Source organism: Mustela nigripes, chromosome 12, assembly GCF_022355385.1.
Source record: "Mustela nigripes isolate SB6536 chromosome 12, MUSNIG.SB6536, whole genome shotgun sequence".
Taxonomy (NCBI): domain Eukaryota; kingdom Metazoa; phylum Chordata; class Mammalia; order Carnivora; family Mustelidae; genus Mustela; species Mustela nigripes.
Window position 1 is genome coordinate 111,947,926 of NC_081568.1, and position 24,705 is coordinate 111,972,630.

Here is a 24,705-nt window from a genome sequence, read left to right on the forward strand (position 1 = left end):
TCATAACTGAACTAGATTTAAACAATTTTTCTTCTAAAACTATTAAGACTTCTGACATGGATGAGAGTAACAGCAACTGTAGACACAGCCACATTTAAATTAAGAAAAGACGTTCAATTGTTAGTTCAAAAGTATGTGCTAAAATTCTTGCATCTTGTGTGAATTTTATGTTCCTTTATAAAGCATAATGAAAACTCCATGAATTCAACCTACAAAAATTTTCTTCTCTCTTTGTAAGCAAAAGGAAGATACAATGAATTTCATGAAACTAAAAATTACCTGGCATTATTAATGAAATGTAGGTACTAATTCATATAATTTCTGACTATACTCCAAATGGATTTTAGTCCAAATAACAGTCTAAAGAGTCAATGGTACATGGCGTTCAATATTTCAATCTTAATTTCAAGTTGTAAGCCAGCTAAAAAATACTGTGGTTTTATATTGACAGAATTGCTATTTTTGGCTTGACCCATAGCAATAAACATGTAGGAAAACAATGAAGAAATCCATCATAAACCTTTATTTATCCTTTAGCTCAGTTTTCAGCCAAAAATAGTTCAAGTCATATATACTTTAAATACAATAATTTAAATTTACAAAAATTTAAATCTAAAAAGTTTCTTTATCTCTTAATGACATACTGGCTTTGATGGCATAATGAACAACTTCTATTCATTATAATTTACACAGGTAACAACTAAGTGTCCATCAATGGATGAACACATAAAAAAGTGGTTACACGCGCGCGCGCACACACACACACACACACACACACACAAACACACACACAGGAACATTATTCAGCCATAAAAAAGAGGAAATCCTACCAGTTGCAACAACATGTATGAATCTTGGAGGCATTATGCTAAGTGAGGTAAGTCAGACAAAGAAAGAAAAGACTGTATGATCTCATTTATATGTAGAATCTAAAAAACAAACTCACCAAAAGAGATCAGATTTGCAATTATCAGAGGAGGAGTGTGGGAGGAAGGAGAAACAGATAAAGGTGGTCAAAAGGTACAAACTTCCAGTTACAAGATGAGTTAAGTACTAAGGATGTAATGTGCAACACGGTGACTATAGTTAATACCACTGTATGATATAAAGGAATGTTGCTAAAAGAGTAAATCCTAGGAGTCCTTATCACAAGGAGAATTTTTTTTCCTTTTTCTTCTTTATTTTCTTTTTATTGTATCTATATAAGATGAAGGATGTTAGCTGAACTTATTATGGTAATCATTTCACAAAAATATATATAAATCAAACCAACACAGTGTATGTGTTAAAATTATACAGTGATGTATGTCAGTTACTTCTCAATAAAACTGGAAAAAATATTAAAAAAACTTAAACCATGAATTAGTTCTAGTCTTACTTGCAGTTCCAATAAGACAGAAAGGGACAACTGGAGAGCTAGACTGTCTTTATTTGGGGGATTGTCTGGTGAGGGCATATTGGAAATTATCCTCTTAGCTTTCCCCAGAGTAAATGGGCAACAGGTAAAACATTCTTCTCTCCATGGTCAAGGAATGCCTGTTTTCCAGGTTCCATTATCCATTTGTAATGGCTGGAATCTGACTTTACCATAATTTCTCCCATTATTTGTAATTTAACATCAGAATGCTTACCAACCACCCAACTCTCCTTATATCACCTAACTAAATGCACTCTCCCCAAGAGTGAAGAAAAATAGTCAAAGCACAGATATTTATGACATACATGTCTTTGCTGAATAGAGAGCATTTGGATATATAAATTCTTTAGGATAGATTAATGGGATCATACAGCATTATCAATGGAGTTGTAGAAAAAAACTGTAACATCATTTGCCTCTTTGTTTATCAAATTCATGGTTTAAAGATAATGGCATGAATTAACTAATAGTTTTTTGCCTATATGTGTATTATTATATATTTATATAAATATACTTATATATATTATATATATATATGTTTTAAGTTACTAATATTTTGTAAGAGTGTTTATTGTTGTCAGTGCAATACTAAATATTGTGGATACATTTCAAAGTCTCTTTTACTGTGAATACAATGAAAGCCGTTTTTATAAGCCTATATTCTAAACCTTTAAATGGATGACCACAAAAGGCCTCATTCCTATGCATTTAAGAATATCTTTGTTTGATGATGCATGCAGTGTAGCAATATTATGCTTATTAACTCTTAATCATTAAGGTATTCGTATTACAGAAATACAATTCCCATTCAAAATTTATGTTGAAATAAAAAGTGAACAATCATTAATATGTAAACTATTTGTCTGACAAGGTGATTTTTCCCCCCCTTTACACATGATAGAATATTAGCATTTAAACTGGCCACATTTAATTCACTGAAACTTCTCTTAATGGATGTTTCTAAGTTCAAATGTTTTCAGTATCTTTAAAATACCTGGAGAAAATGTAATAAATAGTCTATGTAAATGATGGTACAGGAAAAAGTTTACCCCACTCACCTGTCTGTTACGTTCATCCATAATCCTCGTAATCTGAATCTTTTTTCTCCCCATAGTCCCCGTTTTTCTTCTCTCTCTCGTCCCTGAAATTATGTATTTTTTCCTTCCTTTTCTTTCTCTTTCCTGTTTCCTCCAAACAAATCTCCTTCTTCAGCACTTGCACTGCTCAGTTCCCAAATTCCTGCATTCGTTCCTGCTGGAAGAAAGAGAAGAATTAAATACCACTTTAACAGAAAGGCGTTTTCATAAGAGCGATCATAGTCTAATTTAAAAAGAGAACTATATGAAAGTAAGCCAATCAAATGAATGAAAATAAGTACTAAAAGCACATGGTCTATCCCATGTAGGAGGATATCAAAAAGGAACGGTTTGTTTTTATAATTAAAATAATCTCATAAGTAATTTAACAAGTCATTTAAATGACAAAAACTATACTTCAAAGCCTAACACTTGAAATGTATCTTTTGCAGTGAGTTCCTTAATATTTTTTAATGAAATTAGGTGACTATTTTCACCCTTCCATTATGAAAAATTACCTAAATCAGAGAGTTAATGAACCTTTATGTACCTGTGTATGCTAAGTAGGGCAGCTAATTCATTTCTGAAGGGAAAACAATCTCGTGTTTTGACAGCAGAGGTGATAACGTCCCCTCGTTATGCAAATAGGATGGACTATTATGAAAGTGCTATTTGATATATGTAAATGTCAACTAATTTAAATCTAAATCCTTTAATCTTATTTTTAAAAAGTCACTGCTATGAGAACACTGTAAAAATAATATGGGATATTTAATCTTACATAATAAGCAGCTATCAGCAGTGAGATCTCCTTTTCCTCTTGAAAGCCCTTAAGCTATATCTTGAATATAAGCATCAAAAAAGATAATCATTGACAGAAAAGAAATGGTGCAAAAAATTAGAGTATTACTCCATTTATAATGATACTTTTTTTTATAACTACACTTTTTATAATAATTCATCAGTTCTCTAAATTTAAATATTTTAAAAAGACATATCATATATCTTTGGGGAGTAACATACAAAATTACAGAAGCCCAGTATTATATACTAGATACCTTTAGGTCATGAATTAAAACTAAAGAAATGATCATCAAGAATATAAAATAAACCCAGAGAACCCGAGTATTAAAAGTATATATTTTACTTTGTTTTAAATTATATCTGAAAACACTTGAACATAATGAAAATGAATTGCCGTGAAATGTGGAAGTTAACAAGAAAGCATTCCACATTGGATTCTAGATTTGCAAGCAACCGCTTCAATTATTCTATCCAGTTTTATGTCAAAGAATGCAACTACTTTATACATTGCTCAGAATTTCCCTGTTTAGCTGGTGTCTGATGAGGGACCTGAGAAATTCCCACATGTATTATGTAATGCTAAGCCAATGTCCTGGCTATTTAATAGATTATTTGGCTCTAATTCAAAGTTACTGGAACAGGAAAGCTGTTACACACTTGGTCTGATCATCTGCTGTCTTTCGATTTCTTTAATTTAATTTCTAAATTCTTTATCACCTTGAGTAAATTTCTTTAAATTAAAATTTTCTGTGATTATCTAATTGCAGAAGCTATTATGATATAATTAGTTCTGGTGGATTAAGCGCTGCTTAAATACTAAGACCATCCATTCTCTTTTGCCCAATGCCTTTCTATGAAACTGCAGCTTAGCTGTGCCCTTGGGAATACTATATATGTTGAGTAACATCATGACCACACAGTGCTCATCAAAAATTACTACTCCAGCGGCAATTTTGGATGTTGGAAGTAGTTCAAAAATTTTAAAGAGTTATATAAATAACACACACTTGACAAATACACATGAAAAAATTAGCTATAATAAGACATTAAAATCACATTAAAATATGAAACCTTCACAAAGCACAGTTGCATTATATATTCACCGTTGCCACACACTGTCCATCTATTTATTTTTAGAAACTGTCTTAAATATCACTCAACTGGGCAACTTTCCTGTGTTTCCTATAGTCTTACCTTAGAAGCAAGCAGCCCGTTAGAATGGCATTTCCCATGCATGTGCAAGACCCCACAGAGACAGACAGGCTTCCTCTATCACAAAAAAGCCAACCCATGAATCCACAAACGCATATGGGACAATTTCCTTTCTTTTCATTTGGCTGAGGCCAGTGGCACTATCGGCTTACAGGACTATGCCTGCCTAAGCGCTTATTCACTTTAAGGTGGAAGGTCAGGGTGAACAGATTAGAGTGTGGTGACAGGGCGGGGAAGACAAGAACTTCGACAGATCCTGGTTTCAAAATACAAATAACCAAACAAGCAGAGAAGCATCCCTCGAGAAAAGTCTCTTCAGAAAGGCAGAGAGAGAACTCATGAGCCAAACTTAGAAGAGTTCCTACACCTCACCACCCCGTATTTCACAACTTTGAAAGAAGAAACACTTTTTAAAAAGAGCAGAGCAAGGATTTTTTTTTTAAATTCTTAAAGAAAAAAGGATGGGAAATATTTTGCCTGAAAAAATTTGTATGCGTATATCAAATATATATATAATATAGTCGGTGAAAATACCATTCGATGTATTTTCCTTCTTGAAATATGCAAGCTAATGTAAAGAGAAACAAGTTTAAATTTCAGTAAAATTAAAATATTTTCTTGTTTTCCATAAAAATGAATATTTCTTGAAGTGCTGCCTTCTGAGCATTTTTAAAATGCAAAACTTGATATTATTATGTACATATGCAGACTACTACGCGGTGATGATGCGACTTTTTCATGAAGTGAAATATGTCACGCGGTGATGATGCGACTTTTTCATGAAGTGAAATATGTCACGAAACGTGCCTTAGAACATTTGATTATGGATCACCACATTTCAAGGCTATCAGTAAAAACTCAAAGAGTTAGGAAGGTCAATAATAGCTCAGTAGTTGTTTTCTTGGTGTAACTACTTCTCTAAGCTGATTTTTATGCCAAAATTATATTGTAAGGTCAGTTTCAAGTATTAATTTGTAGGAGGCCTAGAAAAGCTGAAAAGGAGATTAAAAATCTTCAGTAGTTTTTAAAATTGTTTTGTATGTACATGAAGAAAAGAATAGGTAAACTACATGTAGTAGAATTTCAAGTTATGCTGAGAACTTTCATTATGTACAATCAACCATAAGCTTAAAATAATTCCAGCAGCCTTGCCGCTACTTCTTTCCACATGAAAGCAGCATTCTTGGAAAATGACAGAGCTACACAGAAACAATCAGTAATTAAAAAAAGAAAAAGAAATGCTCTACCACAGTTACACTCTACAGAGTTACAGTCTCCTGCATTTTTTTTTTTTTCTTTTTGTCAACCTAAATTTAAGAAAGATAAAATCAGGCTGCTTACTAAAAAGGGGAACTTCATTATGGCAGGCTTCTGTTCACTTTGAGTTTGGCTATGCAGACAGATGAAGGCAAAGTGGTTTTGAGACCCAAGTTGAGAAGAATTTCTTGTGGACAGATGCTCAAGATCCTTCTCCTACCCCAGCTCTCTCTTTACAAACAAGTTCCCTTGAGTGACACACACCTCCTCCCCCCTTCCCTGCCTCACTCTTTCTTGCTCCCTTCCCTTCTCTCTCTCCCTCCCTCCCTCCCACAAATCCCTCCCCGTAACACAGAAGAATCTTGACAGAATGGCAGGAAACACGCACAGACTGGTCAGGGAAGGATATGATGTCAGCAACCACGAACAATAAAAGGTGTAAAGGTGCTTCCTTCCCTAAACTGTTCCAGAAGTGTAAAATGGGAACCAAAACTCTTCACTTCCTTCTCTGAGCAGAACTGTCTGAGTGTGCTGTGCTGCACACCATATACAGAGAGGCCTTTGAGAGGTTCAGATAAGGGACAATGACAGAAATCCAGACATGGGGACTCAATTTTTTATTTCTATTTTTAAAACACCTAAGAAAAATCCATTTCAGTTCTAGGTTAATATTTTGTTAAGATTTCTTTAAGAAATAAAAATAAGACAAACAAGTTCCCTTTGGTGAAGTAGGGGATATATCATAATTACCTTTGTCATGCCTCACAGAAATCATCTGACATAGCTAATGCAGCCATATAATCTTAATTTACCCTTTGAGGCAAAGGAAGAATTCTATACAGGCAAAGAGGCAATTTGATAAATTTTATTTTTAGTTAAAAAAAAAAAAGGAATTACAAAAACTGTTCCCCCAAAATATATCAGTGTTTGTAAGACACATTGGTTACATCTTTGTACCCATAGTTTAAAAAAAGATACAGTGGGTGGGGAGAATAGATGCCTATGTTATTGAAGGTCTCCAAGTTCTTTTAAAAAATTCAGAGTAAGAACTAAAGAAACGAACAAAAACTTTCAGTATATAGTGAAACTATTTATTTCAATCTCATCACTATTAGGTTCCTTCTAACATGGAAATGGCAGTCTACCATAAGGTTTCTGTAGGAAGAAAACCACATATCAAGTGGATCTGAGTCATCTTCAGATTTCAATCATCTTCCCACAACACTTTGATTTAGAAATTAAACACAACCTTCAGTTATGTGTTTTGATCATAGAGTGAGACTGCCATGCCACATTAAAAGATGTGGGAAGAAATTAATTCTCTTCTGCTAAACTTATCTTCGCAAAGCATGTATTTTGCTACGATAAGCACAATGCAGTTGCTTAAATAAAAACAGCCCATGAATGATGATAAAACATTAAAATATGTGATGTCAATTTTCAAAGAAAGATTTCTGGTATTCTTTTACTCATATTAGCAAATAACTTCTTCACTGATTCACATTTTGACAACACTAGCATCTTCATATAATGTTTTAAAAAAACTCAAGGTTCAAAACCAAGCATACTATATCACATAGGAAATTATACTGTTAAATAAATACAAACTGGATTCTGAGGAAGGTACAAAAATGATCTTAAGCTGCAAGCTTGGTATTACTAATTCAGATAATTAAATGATTCAATATTATTTTAAGTGGAAAACTCGGCTCATTCTGGTACATCTAGATACATTTAACTTTCTACCTCACGACATATTTGAAAGACATATGAGACATGTAATTATATTTTGGTTGAAAGGAACAAGTAGAACTTTTACTTTTTTTTTTTTTTTTTTTTTTTTTTTGCTTAAGAGGTATTTTGAACTTCAAAAGATATAATTATTATTATTCCTATTGTTACTCAACTACGTGATGTCTTACAAATTGGGAAATATTTCCTTGGTCCTGAAAGTCATTCTTCTACTTCCGTTTAAGTTTATGATATTCTATATAACATGTTATATTACCTTAGCTATGAATGCAAGCTGAGTTCGTTTTAGATACAGAGCCAACACTTACCCTCCTAAAGATAATAAAAAAACAACCATTATTTACCACTGGATAAGTACCATCATGCCAAACACAAAATTATTTTCTCAATTTACGTCAATTTAGTGTCAATATGATGGACTTTTAAGTTATCTCCAAGTCTCTGTAACACAGTATCACACACAAATAATAATGCCATTTGTCTGTTCCTCACACATATCATGCTCCTTCCTACCACAGGGCCTTTGCATTTGCAATCCCCTCAGCCTGGAATGCTCCTCCTTCCCCTCTGTGTCTCCTTAACTTCTTCCTTTCCTTTCCATCTCAGCTCTAATTTCACCTCCTCAGGAAGCACTCCATCTTTTCATGGCTGCAACAAATCCCCCATGAGGACTCATGGCACCATGTCTTCCTTTGCAGCACTTGTCATAATTGAAATTGCCTGTCTTCTTCAACATCTGTGAGCCAACTCCGTTTTGTCTTGCTTTCATATTCCCACTTTCGTAATCCCAGTATCTAACCCACTGCCAGGCCTATAGTAGGAGCTAATAACTTAGTTGATTAATGATTTTAAGATTTTCATCTCTCAGGTGTGTATTTTCTTCAGTTGTTATTTTTAATGACTACTCCTGAGAACATTTTCTTACATATAAAAGCAGGCCCATAACCTCACTTAATCTTTTGTCATATTTATATACATCTCATATATGGAAGAAGAGTAATTTATACTGAGGAGTGGAAGTAGAAAGAATTTTCGAGTTAGAAAGCTCAGGTCTGAACTTCAGCTTGTTGTTGCCTACAATGAGCTGAGAACAAACTTTTTTTTTTAAAAAGATTTTATCTATTTATTTAACAGAGAGAGAGAGAGAGCAAATGCACAAGTAGGGTGAGGCGGGAAAGGGAGAAGCAGGCTCCCTGCCCGGTGCTGGGCTTGCTCCCAGGACCCTGGGATCATGACCTGAGCTGAAGGCAGATGCTTAACCAACTGAGCCGCCCAGGCACCCCCAGACTTTTCTTTTTTTAAGATTTATTTATTTATTTATTTGAGAGAGAGAGAGAGAGAGAGCGAGCAAGCATGATTGGGGGAGGGACAGAAGAAGAGGAAAAGAATCTCAAGCAGACTTCCTGCTGAGCATAGAGCCCAACATGGGGCTTGATCCCATGACCCTGAGATCAAGACCCGAGCAGAAATCAAGAATAGAATACTTAACTGAGTGAGCCATCCAGGAACGCCAGGAACAAACTTCCTGGTGTGTAGGGGATGGCTATGGTCATTCAAGGTGGTATTATATGTGAAGTGGGTCCATAGCAGTACTGGGAACAAGACCTACTACTTGTAAGACTGCTTCAGTTTTGAGACATAAAATAAAAACCATATTATACCATGAGGCTACCAAGTGAATCATTGTCCTTAGATAAACCATGAAGCCTTTGCAAAGTTAATGATGAGCAAGTTCTAACAGGTAATGCTTCATTTATTCGTTAACAATAATCATTACATGAAGGAAAAATTTACAGTGTTATAAAAATTAAGAAGTTTCTCTTAAGTATCAGTCGTGGAAGAGCTTCAGGCTGCAAAAGTAGAAATAACTAGGGAAATATATCAATTTTCCCAATGACCACCGCTGCTGAAAACTCTACATTAATGCTTCTAGTCCTACTTTAATATCTTTCCCCAAGGACAAAAGGAGATGAAATGTATGTCAGAAATATAATAAGGCTAAAAAGGAACTCGTTTTGAAAACCTCTGCAATTAATTTAATAAGTGGGCTTAACCTGCTATTATCACTGACATAAATCATTTTATTTACACAGTTCTGGAAATTAGGAGGCACCCACCTTTAAACAACTGTGTTGCATTATAAACAATTTACTAAACACGGGGGAAGCACAGCTTCCCTGTCATGGTTTTCCATGGTATATTTTGTCTTGGACATTTTTTTTCACAAGGCAGCTTAAACAGCATTCTCCATTCCCCATGCCAAAATAAACTCCAAATGGTCTAAATATGTCCAGAGCCTTGTGTTATTGAACCACACCGCAGTTTTTTTGTCTTTCCTCATCATATTAAGTAATTAATCTGGGGTTCTACCATGCCTTTGTTTTCCCGATTTTTCACAACAGTACAGCCACGATGTTTTCTTTCCAAGGCCACTTTGTGACGTGGCAGAGCTTACCACAAAGGTAAAATAGGCACTGTCTCATCACAGATCAGAGCTACCAGTCAGCATCACAGATTGTGTTCTGTTCCCCAGCTGTAACCTCTCTGTAAAGAGTATGCAGCTGGATTTTTTGTTGTTGTTGTTGTTATTGAACAAAGCAAGTAAAGCACTATACAACACCAGTATCAGCGAAACAGAATTGTCAGCCCTCAAATCAAGCCAGGCTTGAAAGGGGAGATGCTGCTGTTCCATATCACCATCTTATTACAACAAAATCTGAATTCCCAGACATCTCATAATCATGTCAGAAAAAAATTTTATGTTCATTGTTTTCTCAAGCCTTCATGTATCATATTTCATGATTAAAATGGAAATATTCTATAAATTTCTTTCTCAAAAACTTGTATGCACTGGGCACAGTTTTTAGCCTAACTGATACATTGGTGTGTGTGTGTGTGTATGGGTGTGTGCAGAGAGAACATTTTCCTGTGAAGCTGCAGCAAATGGAAAGACCACATTTTAGTCTTTCATAATGCGATGATAAAACAGTAAGAATATGTTTTAAGACACATGAGTAGTCATGAGTATTATCACTGGTAAGTAATCACAGTATTACTAAGATTGTGATATGAATGGTCAAAAGGACATTCTAAGTAAAGGCTTTGTTTTTATTCTGTATTCAAATAATACATTAAACAATTGAATATCAAGTCCTTGAAAATAATTTGCCTCTGTTGTTATTTATTTTCCCTCTTTATTTAATATTTAAAGATGGGCTTTAAATGGAAAGACGTACCACTGTCCTCCTGCCAATGTTTTTGTTATACATTAAGAAGAATATGTGTCATAAATCACCCACTGTTTACACTGAATGTCATTTACTTTTGTCTCTAGTTGAACTTCAGAATTTTAGAAAGTTTACACAAAAGCCTTCCATCTGATATACATAATATTCAAAATGCTGTAATAATGTCTCTCAAAATATAGATATTTGATACTGCTGTTACATGTGGCTCAACATGGAAACCAGTGATTCATCAATTTTTCTATTCTCTTCATCTCTTTTACAGCATCCTAATCAACCTAATTAAGGCTTTGTTCATCTGAAACCTCTGATGACAATTTGTTTAACTCTATCCCACTGTGGTCTTCTTATAAGGAGAATTAAATCTGATCTTCTGACAGCAATCATTAAATGATCCCAACTGGCCCCAATTAAGCCACATGGCTCACGGGCTTCCATACAGTCAAGTGCCAAGTTCTCTGTTTCATTTGCACATCATTCTTTACCTTGGTTTATTTTCTTAAAGCCAATTAAGTATGTGTCTTATCAAGTGGAACTAAATTTCCTTGTGTACACTCGCTCAAGACACAGTGCATCCGCTGACTTTGCAGTCACACTGAAGTGTCACACAGGGTTCCTAAAGCCATGCTCTCTAGCTGTAGCACTATTGATGAAGAACCCAAAACAACCCACAACCCACCTTAGATTTACTTACTCATGCTGAAATTGACCTATCTACCTTCTCAAAATAATACATATATTCAAACATAAATCAATAATAACTTTCCATTTGGCTTATTTACAGTGATCTTTTAGTGGATTTAGTATCTGCATTTAGTAGGGTTTAATACTTTTTTTTAACATTTAAATTATCTCTGAGACCTTCTAAAAGAGCAGTACCAAAGTAAGACTTCTGAAGTTAACCTTTCTTACCCTTAATTTCTGCTCTAATTTTTTCACATATACTCAATTGTAAGTTCTGTAATGATGTTCGCAGGCCTTCCTCTGAATGCAGGTAGCCTCAGGATTTAGAGCTCATTGATTGTGTGCTACTCTAGGGAAACGGCTGATTAAAAACAGCCTCATGAGGAGGAGTAGCTCCTGTTCACATCTGGCTCATCTTATTCTAAACTCTAATACCTGTATGGAAATATGACCCCTAGGTTTGGCTTTGGAGAACCGCACTCGCAGAGTCCTTTACCTTCGATGTCCCGCCAGAAACACAATTAAATTCATCTCAGTATGACTGGAGTTTGACACAGTTTCTGAAGGCCTTAATCAATTATCCTGACTACTTTTCTGAAAATATAAACAAATGTGCTGTATTTTTACATCTATTCTAATTATAGCTCTCACTGATCATCTGTTGGTATCCATGCAGGCTATCTGTCACAGTTCTCAGAGCAGATGGATTAGAACATATCTGTTCATCCTAATCATATATTAAAAACTGACATTAGGATAGAAAACTGAAATGGATGCTATGCCCCTTATTGGACATTAACCTTGATGGAACATGTAATTCTTTTCATTCCTTAACCAACAGATGTAACTACAAAGAAAAAAGAAAATATAATAGAATCTTTCACATACTGACATTTGGAAATACCTAGAAAAAGTGGTACGTGCCTTTTCTTTATGACAGCTAAATAGTCATCCACTCAATAAACACCCGTTCTTCTCTGCAGAAGAATTCAAAATATTTTTTATAAAATGCTGATTATTTAGAAACCACTAACAACCTAACAACTGATTGATTTTTAAAAATGTATAATAACTACACTAAAAACTACACTAAAATTTCAGCAAAGCAAAACAGATGCTAGGGTGTTGTATTATGAAATATTTCTCACTGTATTATAGTAATCGCCAATAAGGTTTGATGTTAATTTTAGAGCATGCTTCTGCTAAAAAGGGCAAACCCTGCAACAGATTTAGTACAAAGAAGCTGAAAATATCCTGTGGAAAAAAAAAAAAATCTGTAGTGAAATCAGCCAGCCCAAATCCTGCCATTACTCAGCACTGCAGTGACGTGCAGATGTTTGTAGTGGTTTGAGAAGCCAGCAGGGGTAGAAACTCTACGTACTCGACTTCAACATGATTGCAATTGAACCTCATCAAAGTAAGAGCTCATAATTTGTCACAGAAAACAGCCAATTAACATATGTTAGAAAAAGGCTTCATAAAGATAATATATGATTAAAGACCCAGCGCAGCTGCTGAAAATCAAAACTATGCATTTAAAAAAGAAATCTCAGCCTGAGCTTCCGTATGGTTAAACTGATAATGGCTACTATGATTTTTTTTTTTTTTTAAGTAGAAAAATATAATTACAGTGCTTCTCGTAAGTTTGGGGTTATGGCAAGGGAGAACTGGGCACTGTGGTATTATTTACTATGCCTTACTTAGTTCTATAAATAGTTGAAGCCCTTGCCAAAAACTCTGTAGTTACTTTGTTATAGTGCTATTTTAAAACACAGACCTTCATTGTGAGCTAAATGGCCTTCAGGATGCACTTTGTAGTTAGAGCAATCCTCTCAAAACTATATCCTCTCTTTATCTGTGCAAAACTCCAGGACAAGAGGAGTCTGCACTACAGCACTGCTTGCTGTAAAACACACTAGTGCTGTGTAACGCACAGTTTTAACGCTTCAGGACTTTTCTCAGGGTCGCTGGTCAGGAATGCTGTCGGTTAAAGGTGAGAAATGAAACGCTGGCGGACGTATGCAGTACAGATCTCCTAGTACGATCGCGTCCTACCTGCTATGGCTCTGGAGCAGATGAACGACACGCAACTGTATGTACGTGGTGCATCCTCGTCAGAGATCTAAACTAAATTTCAACTTGGACCATGTGTGCAGATCCAATCCTGGTGACACTGATGTCATCGGAGACTGTGAGCCAAGTTCATGATGCTTAATCTTACAGAGATAACAATGAAAAAGTCTGATCTTGAGTTACAGAGACATAAAGGTGTCAAGCATGATGCTAGGTACCTGGGACACCACTGTGAACAAAACAAAGGAGGTCTTGGTGTTCCCGAAACCTGCATTTTAAAGGGAGAGAGAGGCAATAAACAAGCATGCTAATATGATGATTATAGATCGAGAAGGGCTAGAAACAAAATGCCACAGGAGAACAGGCAAGGAGGTGCCGGAGCAGGAAAGAGCAGAAGTGGGCAGTGCTGTCACGGAAGATGACAGCTGAGAAGATGACATCCGAGGACAAATCTAAAACACGGATGGAGCCAGGCAGTATTTGGAAGATGACGACTCCAGTCTGAATATTCCATGAATACTCTGCCTGTCACGGTTGTTGCAAATGGCTAATCCAGCGTTTCCCAAACCTCAATTTCTTTATCTACAGAATGGGAATAATAACACTTCTATTCTTGGAGAAGTTTGTGAGGCTCAAATAAAAAACAGCACCCTGTTTATAGACATTCAAATGGGGACAATTCAATTTCATAAATTAATTGTGTAAACTTATTCACTTCAGTATTGTGGAAGTTCATAGAAATTATAAATACTTTGAAGCACCAATAATAGAGTATAATGCAAGAAGTTTCTAAACTGATATGAATTGAATCCAAAGGTGTGTCTTCCCTTGAAACATGGACACTTCATTAAATCAATGTCCACTGACTGAAATAGTTCTTGGGCATAAAAATTCCTTTTCCAGTATTAAATATACATAGCACTGTGAATAATCTGACAAATACAATGTAAAACTTTTTCAAATGTGAAATATAGATTTACATATTTTATATTATACCTTCTTTCTTTTAGAAATAAACAATCTTACAACATTACTAATGTACCAGAGTCACGGGGGCAGGTTGATTTATTTCCTCTCTCACAGGACCCAACTCCCAAGCAATCAGCACAGTTTTGATTAAGATCTCAGCGATATTTGAAAATCCCAGTGTCTCACTGTATGGGAAATGTTCACATATCTTTGGACATACCCATCTAATGAGAGTAAGCTACGTAGCCTCAAGCCAAACAGATTAATTTCCAATTTGGAATGAACAGACAAATTGAATCATCTAGTAATTTTTAAATTAAAGCATTTTTAAGAGGAAAAATAAAAAATTTAAGGATTGTGACTGTTAATAAATAAGAATTTAAAGCAAAAGGCAATAGACACTTTTAATTATAAATAGTAATGCCTAATGAAAAACCAGTATTTTAAGTAAGGAGAGGGGTCAAAATTTCCTATGCAACTAAACTTTATTTAAGAAATAATGGGTATACACTTTCAGTTCTCCCTCCCCTGTGATTTCTGGGTGGGGAGGGGTAGCAGCATAAATTTGATCCTTTACTGCACTAATTTCTTTGTATTTCCTACTTGGTGAACATATTTTTAAGTTTTAAAATAGGGTAAGTTGTATAATTTATCATGAAGCCTAAATTAACGTTGATCTATTTTTATTTATAGTTGATCTAATGCCTCAAAAAAGAATCAGAAATTTGAAAAGTTTTTATTTTAATCAAAATGGTTTAATCAGCATAGTGTTTGATTCTATTCTCAATGTTAACCAATATTTCACACTGCATACTCATCTTCCTTCCTATCTTATAAAATGACCTTTGGAGAACACTCACCTCCCCCTCCAAAAGCCAGCCATAATCGCATGCAAAGCAGGCATGTAAATTTGAGTTTCTTCTCTCTCTCCATAGCCTTCCCCACTTCATTTTTTCATTTCATCACCTTCCTTTATCTCTTTTTCCACATGTTTAAAACTGAGGGGATATGGAAAGTGAAACTGTCAAAGAGCTAGGAATAGAGGTGTTCTCAGATGAACAGAATGTTTCCTCTGTACACCCGGGCAGGGTAAGTGTGCTGCAGAGGGCCGGTCGTGGGCCTGGGGTAAGCTAAGTCGCTTCCTATGCTGGAGGCCTGGCAGGAGGCTCCTTATCTCAGCATGTCTACACATTCTGTCCCAGGCTATTTTCAAGGATAGCTCAAGTCATCCTTGGCAGATACTAATACATGGAAAGGATTACAGTACTTCCCCTGTAAAACAGACCATGCTATCACAGATCAGAAGTTTACTGAAATGAGGTTTTTTAATCCTGAGTCTCTAAAAGCTAGGATCTAAAAGAAAGCACCCATCAGTGGAAGCAATCCCACGACTCTCCTCAGAAACCCCAGTATGGATTCCAAAGGTCAGTAGTTCTTAAGGATTATAACAAACTATTCTTAAAAAAAAAAAAAGAAAAAAAAAAGAAAAAAAAAGGTCAGGAAATTTAAAAAAATGAAGAGAGAAGTTTCTTTGGTGCAGGACTTTTCATATTCTTCAGTGTGCTAGATGACAGAATCTGTATATCCAGAATATGTTTTGGGAAATGCTAGCTTTATAGAAAGGGATCTTCCCTCTGACTGCAGAACACACTACGGTGTTGAACCAACATTCTGCTCAGTGCCTGGCTCAAGGAGAACAAAAAAGGATTCTTGAATAATTGATAAAACGATGGAAAACTATTCTTTTAGTTTTACAAATAACAAATATGATATAAAGTGCAGAAAACTGTTCCTTTAAATTAAAAAATTCTAATAAAATATTGAGCAATTAATGCAATATATTTTCAAAGCACCAAGAAGTGGTAGAGTATAGTTAAAAGAAAGCTCTATTTGTAATCATATTCTTGGAGGGGTTCGACTACCCACGAGCTGCTTGTCTTTGGGCCAGTCAACGGCTTTGAGTCTCATTTTCCTCAGATACATAAAGGGAACGAGGTTCAATTTCTAAAGACCCTTTTTAAGTCCCTAATTTGGTGAATTAGGTGTAAGACAATTCACAGAAATTTGGTGAAGGTGTAAGACAAAATGACATCAAAATGCTTCTCCAAAGGATATAATTCTAGAGAAAAAATAAACTGACAAAGATGTTAAATTGCCTGGGTAAATAGAATTGTTTTTTCCATATTTTTGGCTTTAAAAAGATGGTTCACCTCAAGCAATATAAACAATTAAGACTAAGGTTACATTATGCACTTTGAGTCACTAATCGTATTTAGGAATTTAATAAATAACTATGAATTATAAAATACTTCCTTTAGCACCAAAAGCTTTGCAAATACTAACTCCAATCCTCACAGTAGCCTATGAGGAAGGCTATTTTAATAATTTCTATTTTACAAAATAAAAAAAGCTGGAAGACAGAGAGGTTAAGTTACTTGCCCAGGGTCACACAACTCCTGTTAGGCTGTAAGTAATTATAGACTATATAAATCTGGTCCCAGACTCGTACTTGAACCACATACTCTGCTAATGCAGCAAGGTACTATTCACAAGAGTGCTTTCAAGTTAAAATTCTATGCAGAAAATGGGATGTTCAGAGCATTTTAGAGGAATCTAAGAGTACTTTTAAAATAAGTGTTCTTGGGGCGCCTGGGTGGCTCAGTGGATTAAAGCCTCTGCCTTCAACTCAGGTCGAGATCTCAGTGTCCTCGACCGGCTCTCTGCTCAACAGGGAGCCTGCTTCCTCCTCTCTCTCTGCCTGCCTCTCTGCCTCCTTGTGATCTCTGTCTGTCAAATAAATAAATAAGATCTTAAAAAAAAAATAAGTGTTCTTTTGGGGTGCCTGGGTGGCTCAGTTGGTTAGGCATCTGCCTTTGGTTCAGGTCATGATCCTAGGGTTCTTGGATTGAGCCCCACCTCAGGCTCCCTGCTCATCAGGGAGCCTGCTTCTCTCTCTCCTTCTTGCTCATGCTCTCTCTTAATATCTCTCTCTCTCTAAAAAATAAATAAAATCTTTATTTAAAAAGTCAGTGTTCTTTAATTCACCTAACATTTTCTTATTCTTTTTTTTTTTTTAAACATTTTCTTGGGGGCGCCTGGGTGGCTCAGTGGGTTAAAGCCTCTGCCTTCGGCTCAGGTCATGATCCCAGGGTCCTGGGATCGAGCCCCACATCGGGCTCTCTGCTCAGCAGGGAGCCTGCTTCCTCCTCTCTCTCTGCCTGCCTCTCTGCCTACCTGTGATCTCTGTCTGTCAAATAAATAAATAAAATCTTGAAAAAAAAAATAAAACATTTTCTTATTCTTGATGGCAAAAAATAACTCCCTGTGCCAAGTAGGGGAAAAGAATGACACTTGAGTGAGTTAGTTGTTATTAGCATATCATCTGCATCAGTAGGTTCCCCCTCTCCTTTTCTACAAATGAATATGGCTGCTCACAAGGGAAACCAGGTAAATGCCTATGAATAAGCTTATCTACATCATGAGTCCTGGGCAAAAACATGAAGACGGGTGTCTTCCTGAGGATGGGTCAGGAGAATCAACTTCATTCATGATTAAGACAAGGATTACAGATATCTTGTCTTCAGGCTTAAGGCAGTCATCGTCATCTTGCTCTCCTTTACAGTACCTTGGGTAAGTCTCAAACCCAGATCCAATTCATTCTGACATTACCTTGGTCATTAACCCCTATTCTCTTTTCTGCTGCTCCTCTGGTTCTTCCATCTCTTTATGCTCCTCCTTCATTTCTTCAAATTATGGTCCACTACAATATTCTTCTCTATGCAGTGCAGTTTCCACTTCAGAATTTTATACATTTACCCACTTCTTTAGAATGCTTTGTGTTTGAGACCTCTGGCTGTAACTATGCAATTCACACTCTTTAAATATATTACTTTAGAAGTAATTTTATGTATATCAACTTTATAAGACATACACCTAATAAAATATACTATTAATTGTATAAAACAGTTGACATAATTGGCAATATATTTATAATTATTGAAGAAAAATCACACACTTTGGTGTATTATAGAAGTTCACATCAGTTTTTCCACTGTGTATCACATAGCCTTGCTCTGTCGTCAGAGGCCTACATAGTGTGAGGAAGTAATAGTTTGTACATTTTCAGCATGTATCAGACTGTCCTCCTACTTTTGTAGGGAGAGCCCTGTGGTACAAATATAGGTACACATATATTCATTTAAGTATTTATATATGTTATTGTACCAGCTGATGAGCACACTGGGTCAGAGCCATTCAAAAACTCCGTGACTGACAATGACCCATTATATTCAAGTCTGAATTCAATTTAAGATGCTGGGCTGTTGACTGTGCAAAATGAAAGCTCAACATGACTGTTTCTATAGCCCATGCACTTGAACAGGGCGTTTGGTAAACAGGAAATCTCTGAAAATTCTAATTCAGTAAGAAAGGACCTGTTGGCAAATATTGCCTTTCACAGTGAAGAGATGTCTGGAATATTTTTTATATCAGAGTCTCTCATGCCTTTGGGTGACTCTGGTAATAAAAGAGTTCTGAGAAGTACAGAGGTGACATCATTTTTACATGCTGGAAAAGTATAACACTCTCATCAAGTAAGTAGTTAACATACCAAATCACTAGTCACTTTACTGATGATTCCAACAATCAAAATCACATAAAAATGGTTAGTTCATATATTTTATGAATTAGGAAACAATGATGAATAATTCAGATCCTTAGAAAAAAGGATAACTATTTAATAAATGTTTCTCTAAACTTATTAAGCAGAATTTCGGGTTGAGCTTGGAAATGTCACTTTCTTAAACTAGATCTTTAGGAGATCCACTTTAAAATTTATCTAAATTTTGCCATGTTAAAAAAGAGCAAAATGATCCATTTGGGGTAGAGGAGTTGAAATAGGTATCTATATTTCCATTCAACTAAGGTAAGAGTAGAAATGTCAGACATTAAAACTGGCAGAGGCCATGCAAGGTCATACATTTTCTCTTCCTTTAGATAATACCATCCCCAAATTATTTCACAAGGATTCCACCTCTACTATTTTTAAGGCCTTCCGGAAAAGGAGCAACATAACCTTCCTCAGTAACCTATTTTGATATTTCACAACTCTCACTCAGGAAGTTCTGACTTATAGCTAATCCCTCACAGAATACTTTATGCCCACTCCTCTTGTTCTACCCGCTGTACAGAGAACAACATTTGATCATGTTCTCATTTCAGACACTTCAAGATTGTATATTGAATTATACCTGTTTTTGTTATCCTGCCCTTGTTTTACTTTCTGTTTTCCCCCCATATTTGCAGCTCTTCAAGTCATATCCGCCTTTAACTCTACAGTCCAAAAATACACATAGTACTCAAAATAAGCTCTTGTTGTATATTCCCATCAAGTACATATTTTTAATTATATACAAACTACCTAAATTTTGAAGCCAAAGCTTACCTTTTCATGTAAGGCCATTTTGCATTGTTTTCCCTTGCCAGATTTTTTTTCTCTTCTCTATTTTGTACGTAGAGGTTTTTTTTTGTATTTTTTGTATTTCCTTAAGCTTCATAATTGCTTGCCACTTCATTTTTTTTTTTTTTTAAAGAGAACACAAGCAGGGGGAGTTGGAGAGGGAGAAGCAGGCCTCCCACTGAGCACGGAGCCTGAAGTGGGGCTCGATCCCAGCACCCTGGGATCACGACCTGGGCCGAAGGCAGCCGCCTAATGACTGAGGCACCCAGGCACCCCATGCTTGCCACTTCTGTAGTTAACTAATTTTTACCAAGATCAGGCTGGCTTCAGATCCTATCTTTCAAGGGCCAGACTTCACACACTTTACATAGGACTCATTAAAGTTTTTAAATTTAGTGGATAAATTATTTCACTATTCCTTCACTTACTGTGAAGGTTTAGAGGATCTTTAAATCTGTGTGGTTTAGAGGATATTTTTCCATTTTACAAATGAGTATGTTGTACAGGACAAAAACCAAAAGCCTTGGAAGCTGAGATTATGCCTATTTTTTCTCCTTCACACTGTATACTATAGTTTAAAATATCCTCCTAGGACCAGTTTTTAATGATGCTGTGTTGGTTCATACTCATACCCAGGGTATTACAGAATGTATACAAAATGTTTAACAACTCATTGTGATTTTTTCTTCTGTATTAAAACTCTGCAAGTTAGTTACTAACAGTGGTTCCCTGGGCCATCCTTTGCTTTCTTTTAAAAATATTATCATTGATAATTACCTTCCAGTTTTTATCTAGAAGTTCTTAGGAATAGTACCCTCATAGCCCTGCAATGGCATTATGTTAAAAGAATTTCTACTACTAAAATTATCTTAGCTTTAGTAAGACCTGCCAAGGAATTCTATATTTCTTCGTTTCTTAGTATCATTTGATTCCACAGGTCATAGATACATATGTGACACTTCTATGTATGTGGACATGAGAGCATGAGTTCATTTTGTTGCTTAATAACTATAAAAGATAAAGCAAAGAAACATTTCATTCATTCCTTCTTTCTAAAGGTTTTCAGGTTTTATTATTATTATTTTTCAGTGCATTAGTATGTACTGTGTTTTAGGCAGTATTTTAAGGGATAAATCAAAGAATAAAAATAAAACACATAGGGACGCCTGGGTGGCTCAGTGGGTTAAAGCCTCTGCCTTCGGCTCAGGTCATGATTTCAGGGTCCTGGGACTGAGCACTGCATCGGGCTCTCTGCTCAGCGGGGAGCCTGCTTCCCCCTCTCCCTGCTTCCCCCTCTCCCTGCCTGCCTCTCTGCCTACTTGTAATCTCCCTCTTTGTGTCAAATAAATGAATAAAATCTTTAAAAAAAATAAAAATAAAACATTAAAAAATCACACCCTTGTGGAATTTACAATATTCCTGGCATTATCTATATTTACTTTCACCTCCACATGAATAAACGGGCTACACTTTATTTTATCCTTTGCAGTTGTTCTTATTCATGGGTAAACTGAATGAATTTGTAAATACCATACCTTAATTTCTATTCTCTTTATCAAATTTTAAGCCATCACTATTTCTTAGAACTTCTACTTCCATACTGTTTTTAATTTCTTCTTTTCTTATAATGCTTTTAAATTTCCATTCCTATGGGTCTTTCTTTTGCCAACCGGATACTCCCCTCTTTTTTTAAATGTTGTGATACCAGGTGAAGTGGTATTTGATCATTTGCACAATCTTCCATCCTACATTTTACATTTTCTAAGAATACTTTAAAAATATTTCCAACTCCTTTGAAAAATGCTCCATTAACAGTCATCTTTTTCTACTGAAGAATTCTTCGGATCTTTAATTCCTGCCAGTGATTTGATCCTAAGAAATTATGAATCTTTGGTTAATCACCAGGTTTGATAAAAAATATAAACTAATTAATGAGTAAAATTGTCTTAGTTTTACTGAAAGAGAAAAAATTCTAGTAAATCAAGAATGCCAACTCACTTTTGTGTTTCCTGACTCTATGTCTGGGTAGTCTGTGACTGCAATATTTAGATGTTTCTATTATATGAGGATGAGAGCAAGTGATCAATGATACCCTATGGTGTAATAAAAGATAATAGATTAAAAACAGTGCAATTACAAAAATCAACCATATGGAAAAATATAAAGACACGCAGTGAGAAAAATCCTTCACTGAGAATTTATGAATATAGCATCACCCATCAAAATTATAGTAAATAAAGAATTGGGAGATATGGTGATGATTTATTTGTTACAAATTTAGTTTTCATTAATACACTGAAAAAAATTTCTCAGGAGGAGAAAATAGTGAGGTAAGAAAGAAAACAGCTTTGGTGTGTGGCTAGATATATGCCAATATGCCAGCTTCTATGTAAATTTTCCATGTATTTATGAGAGCTTAAATAATTATATATATATATGTATATATATATAAATATATATACATATGTATATATATATTTTTTTTTGATAGAAAGAGACACAAGTAGAGAGGTAACACAAGTAGGGGGAATGGGAGAGGGAGAAACAGGCTTCCCATATAGCAGGGAGCCCGATGTGGGCCTTGATCCCAGGACCCTGGGCTCATGTCCTGAGCTGAAGGAAGACGCTTAACAACTGAACCACCCAGACATCTAAATAATATTTTTAAAGGTGATATTCTTGGTTAGGATCTCAGTGGCTTTTGAAGAGAAGCAACTTTCGTCTTCTAGAAGTCTTGAAATTAGGGATGGGTGTCATCCCACAGGGTAATGCCTTGTTAATGTTTTCCTATCTCATTTCCTTTTAGATGCAGGGCTTTGTGTTGTCTTGGTGTGTGTGTGTGTGTGTGTGTGTGTGTGTGTTAAACTTTTGTTTTGTTTTTTTAATCATGGCATGAAAAGCATTTCCTATTTGGGTTTTTGTTCCATTAGTTATTTGCTTTCCCCCAAAAGTAATTTGAAGCTTAAGCACTGAAACATAGACATATTCTATCACTTAAAATACTATGCATGTCATTTAAATTCTATTTGAAATCATCAGTGGTGTACCAATGGATTGTTAGAATTGAAGTTTAAAATTCTACTGAGACATTATAAAAAAAAATGATACCAATTTTTAGGTAGACAATGTGTGCTACACAATCACATTTAAATAATTTAATAGTTCTGAAATTCAAGTTTTGTGTCTCATTCAATTTTTTCTAGGACTCACTTTCTCCACTACCAAGTAAGACACATTAACTAGGTAACATACATGTTTCTTCTATGTCTAAAGAGAGATTTTATGAACTACTGAAACTTAGTATCTATGATTTTCTTTAATCCATAAAATTATCATGGTGGGAGATTCTATTTGACTGGCAACATGGGAAAAAAAGATTTCTAGAATAAAATTTGGAATTCTGGCAAGAGTCTTAATTTATGTTTGATATTTAACATCTCTGAAACAATTTTTAGTCATCTTAGCGAGAATGTTAACATTAAATGAACATGTCCCAGGAACATTATTTCTATTATTTCAGTAGGAATTCTCACTTGGATAAGTTTGTAATCATGTGTCCTATTACATTTCAGTTCAGGAAAAAATCAAGGGAGAGAAAACATGAAAATTCCCCAGCTTTTTACAGCAAGTAAGTAGCAAAACTAGGTTTTGAGACAAGGGAGCATAATGCCAGATTCCAGGTTCTTCTTCCTCTGTTAAGCTGTCGCACTCTTAGGAGGCATTATAAAATTTTAAGGAACTATTTTCACCATTAAATTTTCAAGTTTTATGTGAAAGTCCTAAATTACTTGACAGGGAATATGTCTAATTCAATGCATTGAGGATCTGAGCTTTTATCTAAAAATACATTTCAACCTTTGGTTCTTACTGGATTAGAGAAGAGTGTTTCATTTTGTTTCTGTTTGGCTTTTCTACTTTATCTTGAAAATTGGACTTAAAATATATTGCTATTTGTAGTTGAAACATAATGCATCAAAAATACTAAATTTTTCTCTGATTTAAGTTGTATTTTTTAAAAAGATTTTTATTTATTTGATAGAGATCACAAGTAGGCAGAGAGGCAGGCAGAGAGAGAGAGAAGGGAAGCAGACTCCCCACTGAGCAGAAAGCCTGATGTGGGGCTTGATCCCAGGACCCCGGGATCATGACCTGAGCCAAAGGCAGAGGCTTTAACCCACTGAGCCAGCCAGGTACCCCTAAATTGTATTTCTTAATGTGCTTGTATTTAAAGTTATTTCAAGGACAATTTAAATAGTGTTACAGGCTACTAGCAGCCTTTTATACTTACAATTTATAGTCAAAGAAAAGATACCTCTTATTTTCCATTTGGCATATGCCTTAGTAATGTAAACATAATAAGGAATTCTCATTATATAGATCAACCTGACAATGAACTGGAAATAGGTGCTGGTAAAGATTAAATTTATAGGTGAATTAATGAAAAGTGCAGTATGCTCTAATTTACTGAACCTGCCTTACCTCATAAATTTCGGTGTCCTTCTTATCAAATGGTTCCTAAGGTTCTATATATGAAAATAATTCACTTTGTGCACTTAAAATGACCCATTAATTGGAAGCAGATTTAATACTCTATATACTTGCGATACTCAAAAATGTTAATGACCGGTGAATTTGTTTAATTCCAGAAATTAACTAATTCGGATTGCTTGTAAAAGTTTAAACTAGAATGAACATTATAAATAAAAAACACTGAATTGAAATGTCAATGGCTTCCATAAATGCTCTTATCAACAGCTG

General features: G+C 35.2%; 1 protein-coding gene across 12 annotated transcripts in view; it reads right to left on the reverse strand.

Annotated features, from left to right (window-relative positions):
- MEF2C (myocyte enhancer factor 2C) overlaps positions 1–24,705 on the reverse strand; it is a 164,336-nt gene that overhangs the window by 98,161 nt on the left and 41,470 nt on the right. For 8 of the 12 annotated variants that reach the window (XM_059418219.1, XM_059418216.1, XM_059418214.1 and 5 more), the window contains exon 2: positions 2,476–2,668. In XM_059418219.1, coding sequence (XP_059274202.1) covers positions 2,476–2,529 — 54 coding nt within the window. In that variant the 5' untranslated portion in view covers positions 2,530–2,668. Of the gene's footprint in view, positions 1–2,475; positions 2,672–4,491; positions 4,671–24,705 lie in introns of those variants that run through there. The other 4 variants (XM_059418213.1, XM_059418210.1, XM_059418212.1 and 1 more) reach the window with 3 other exon arrangements.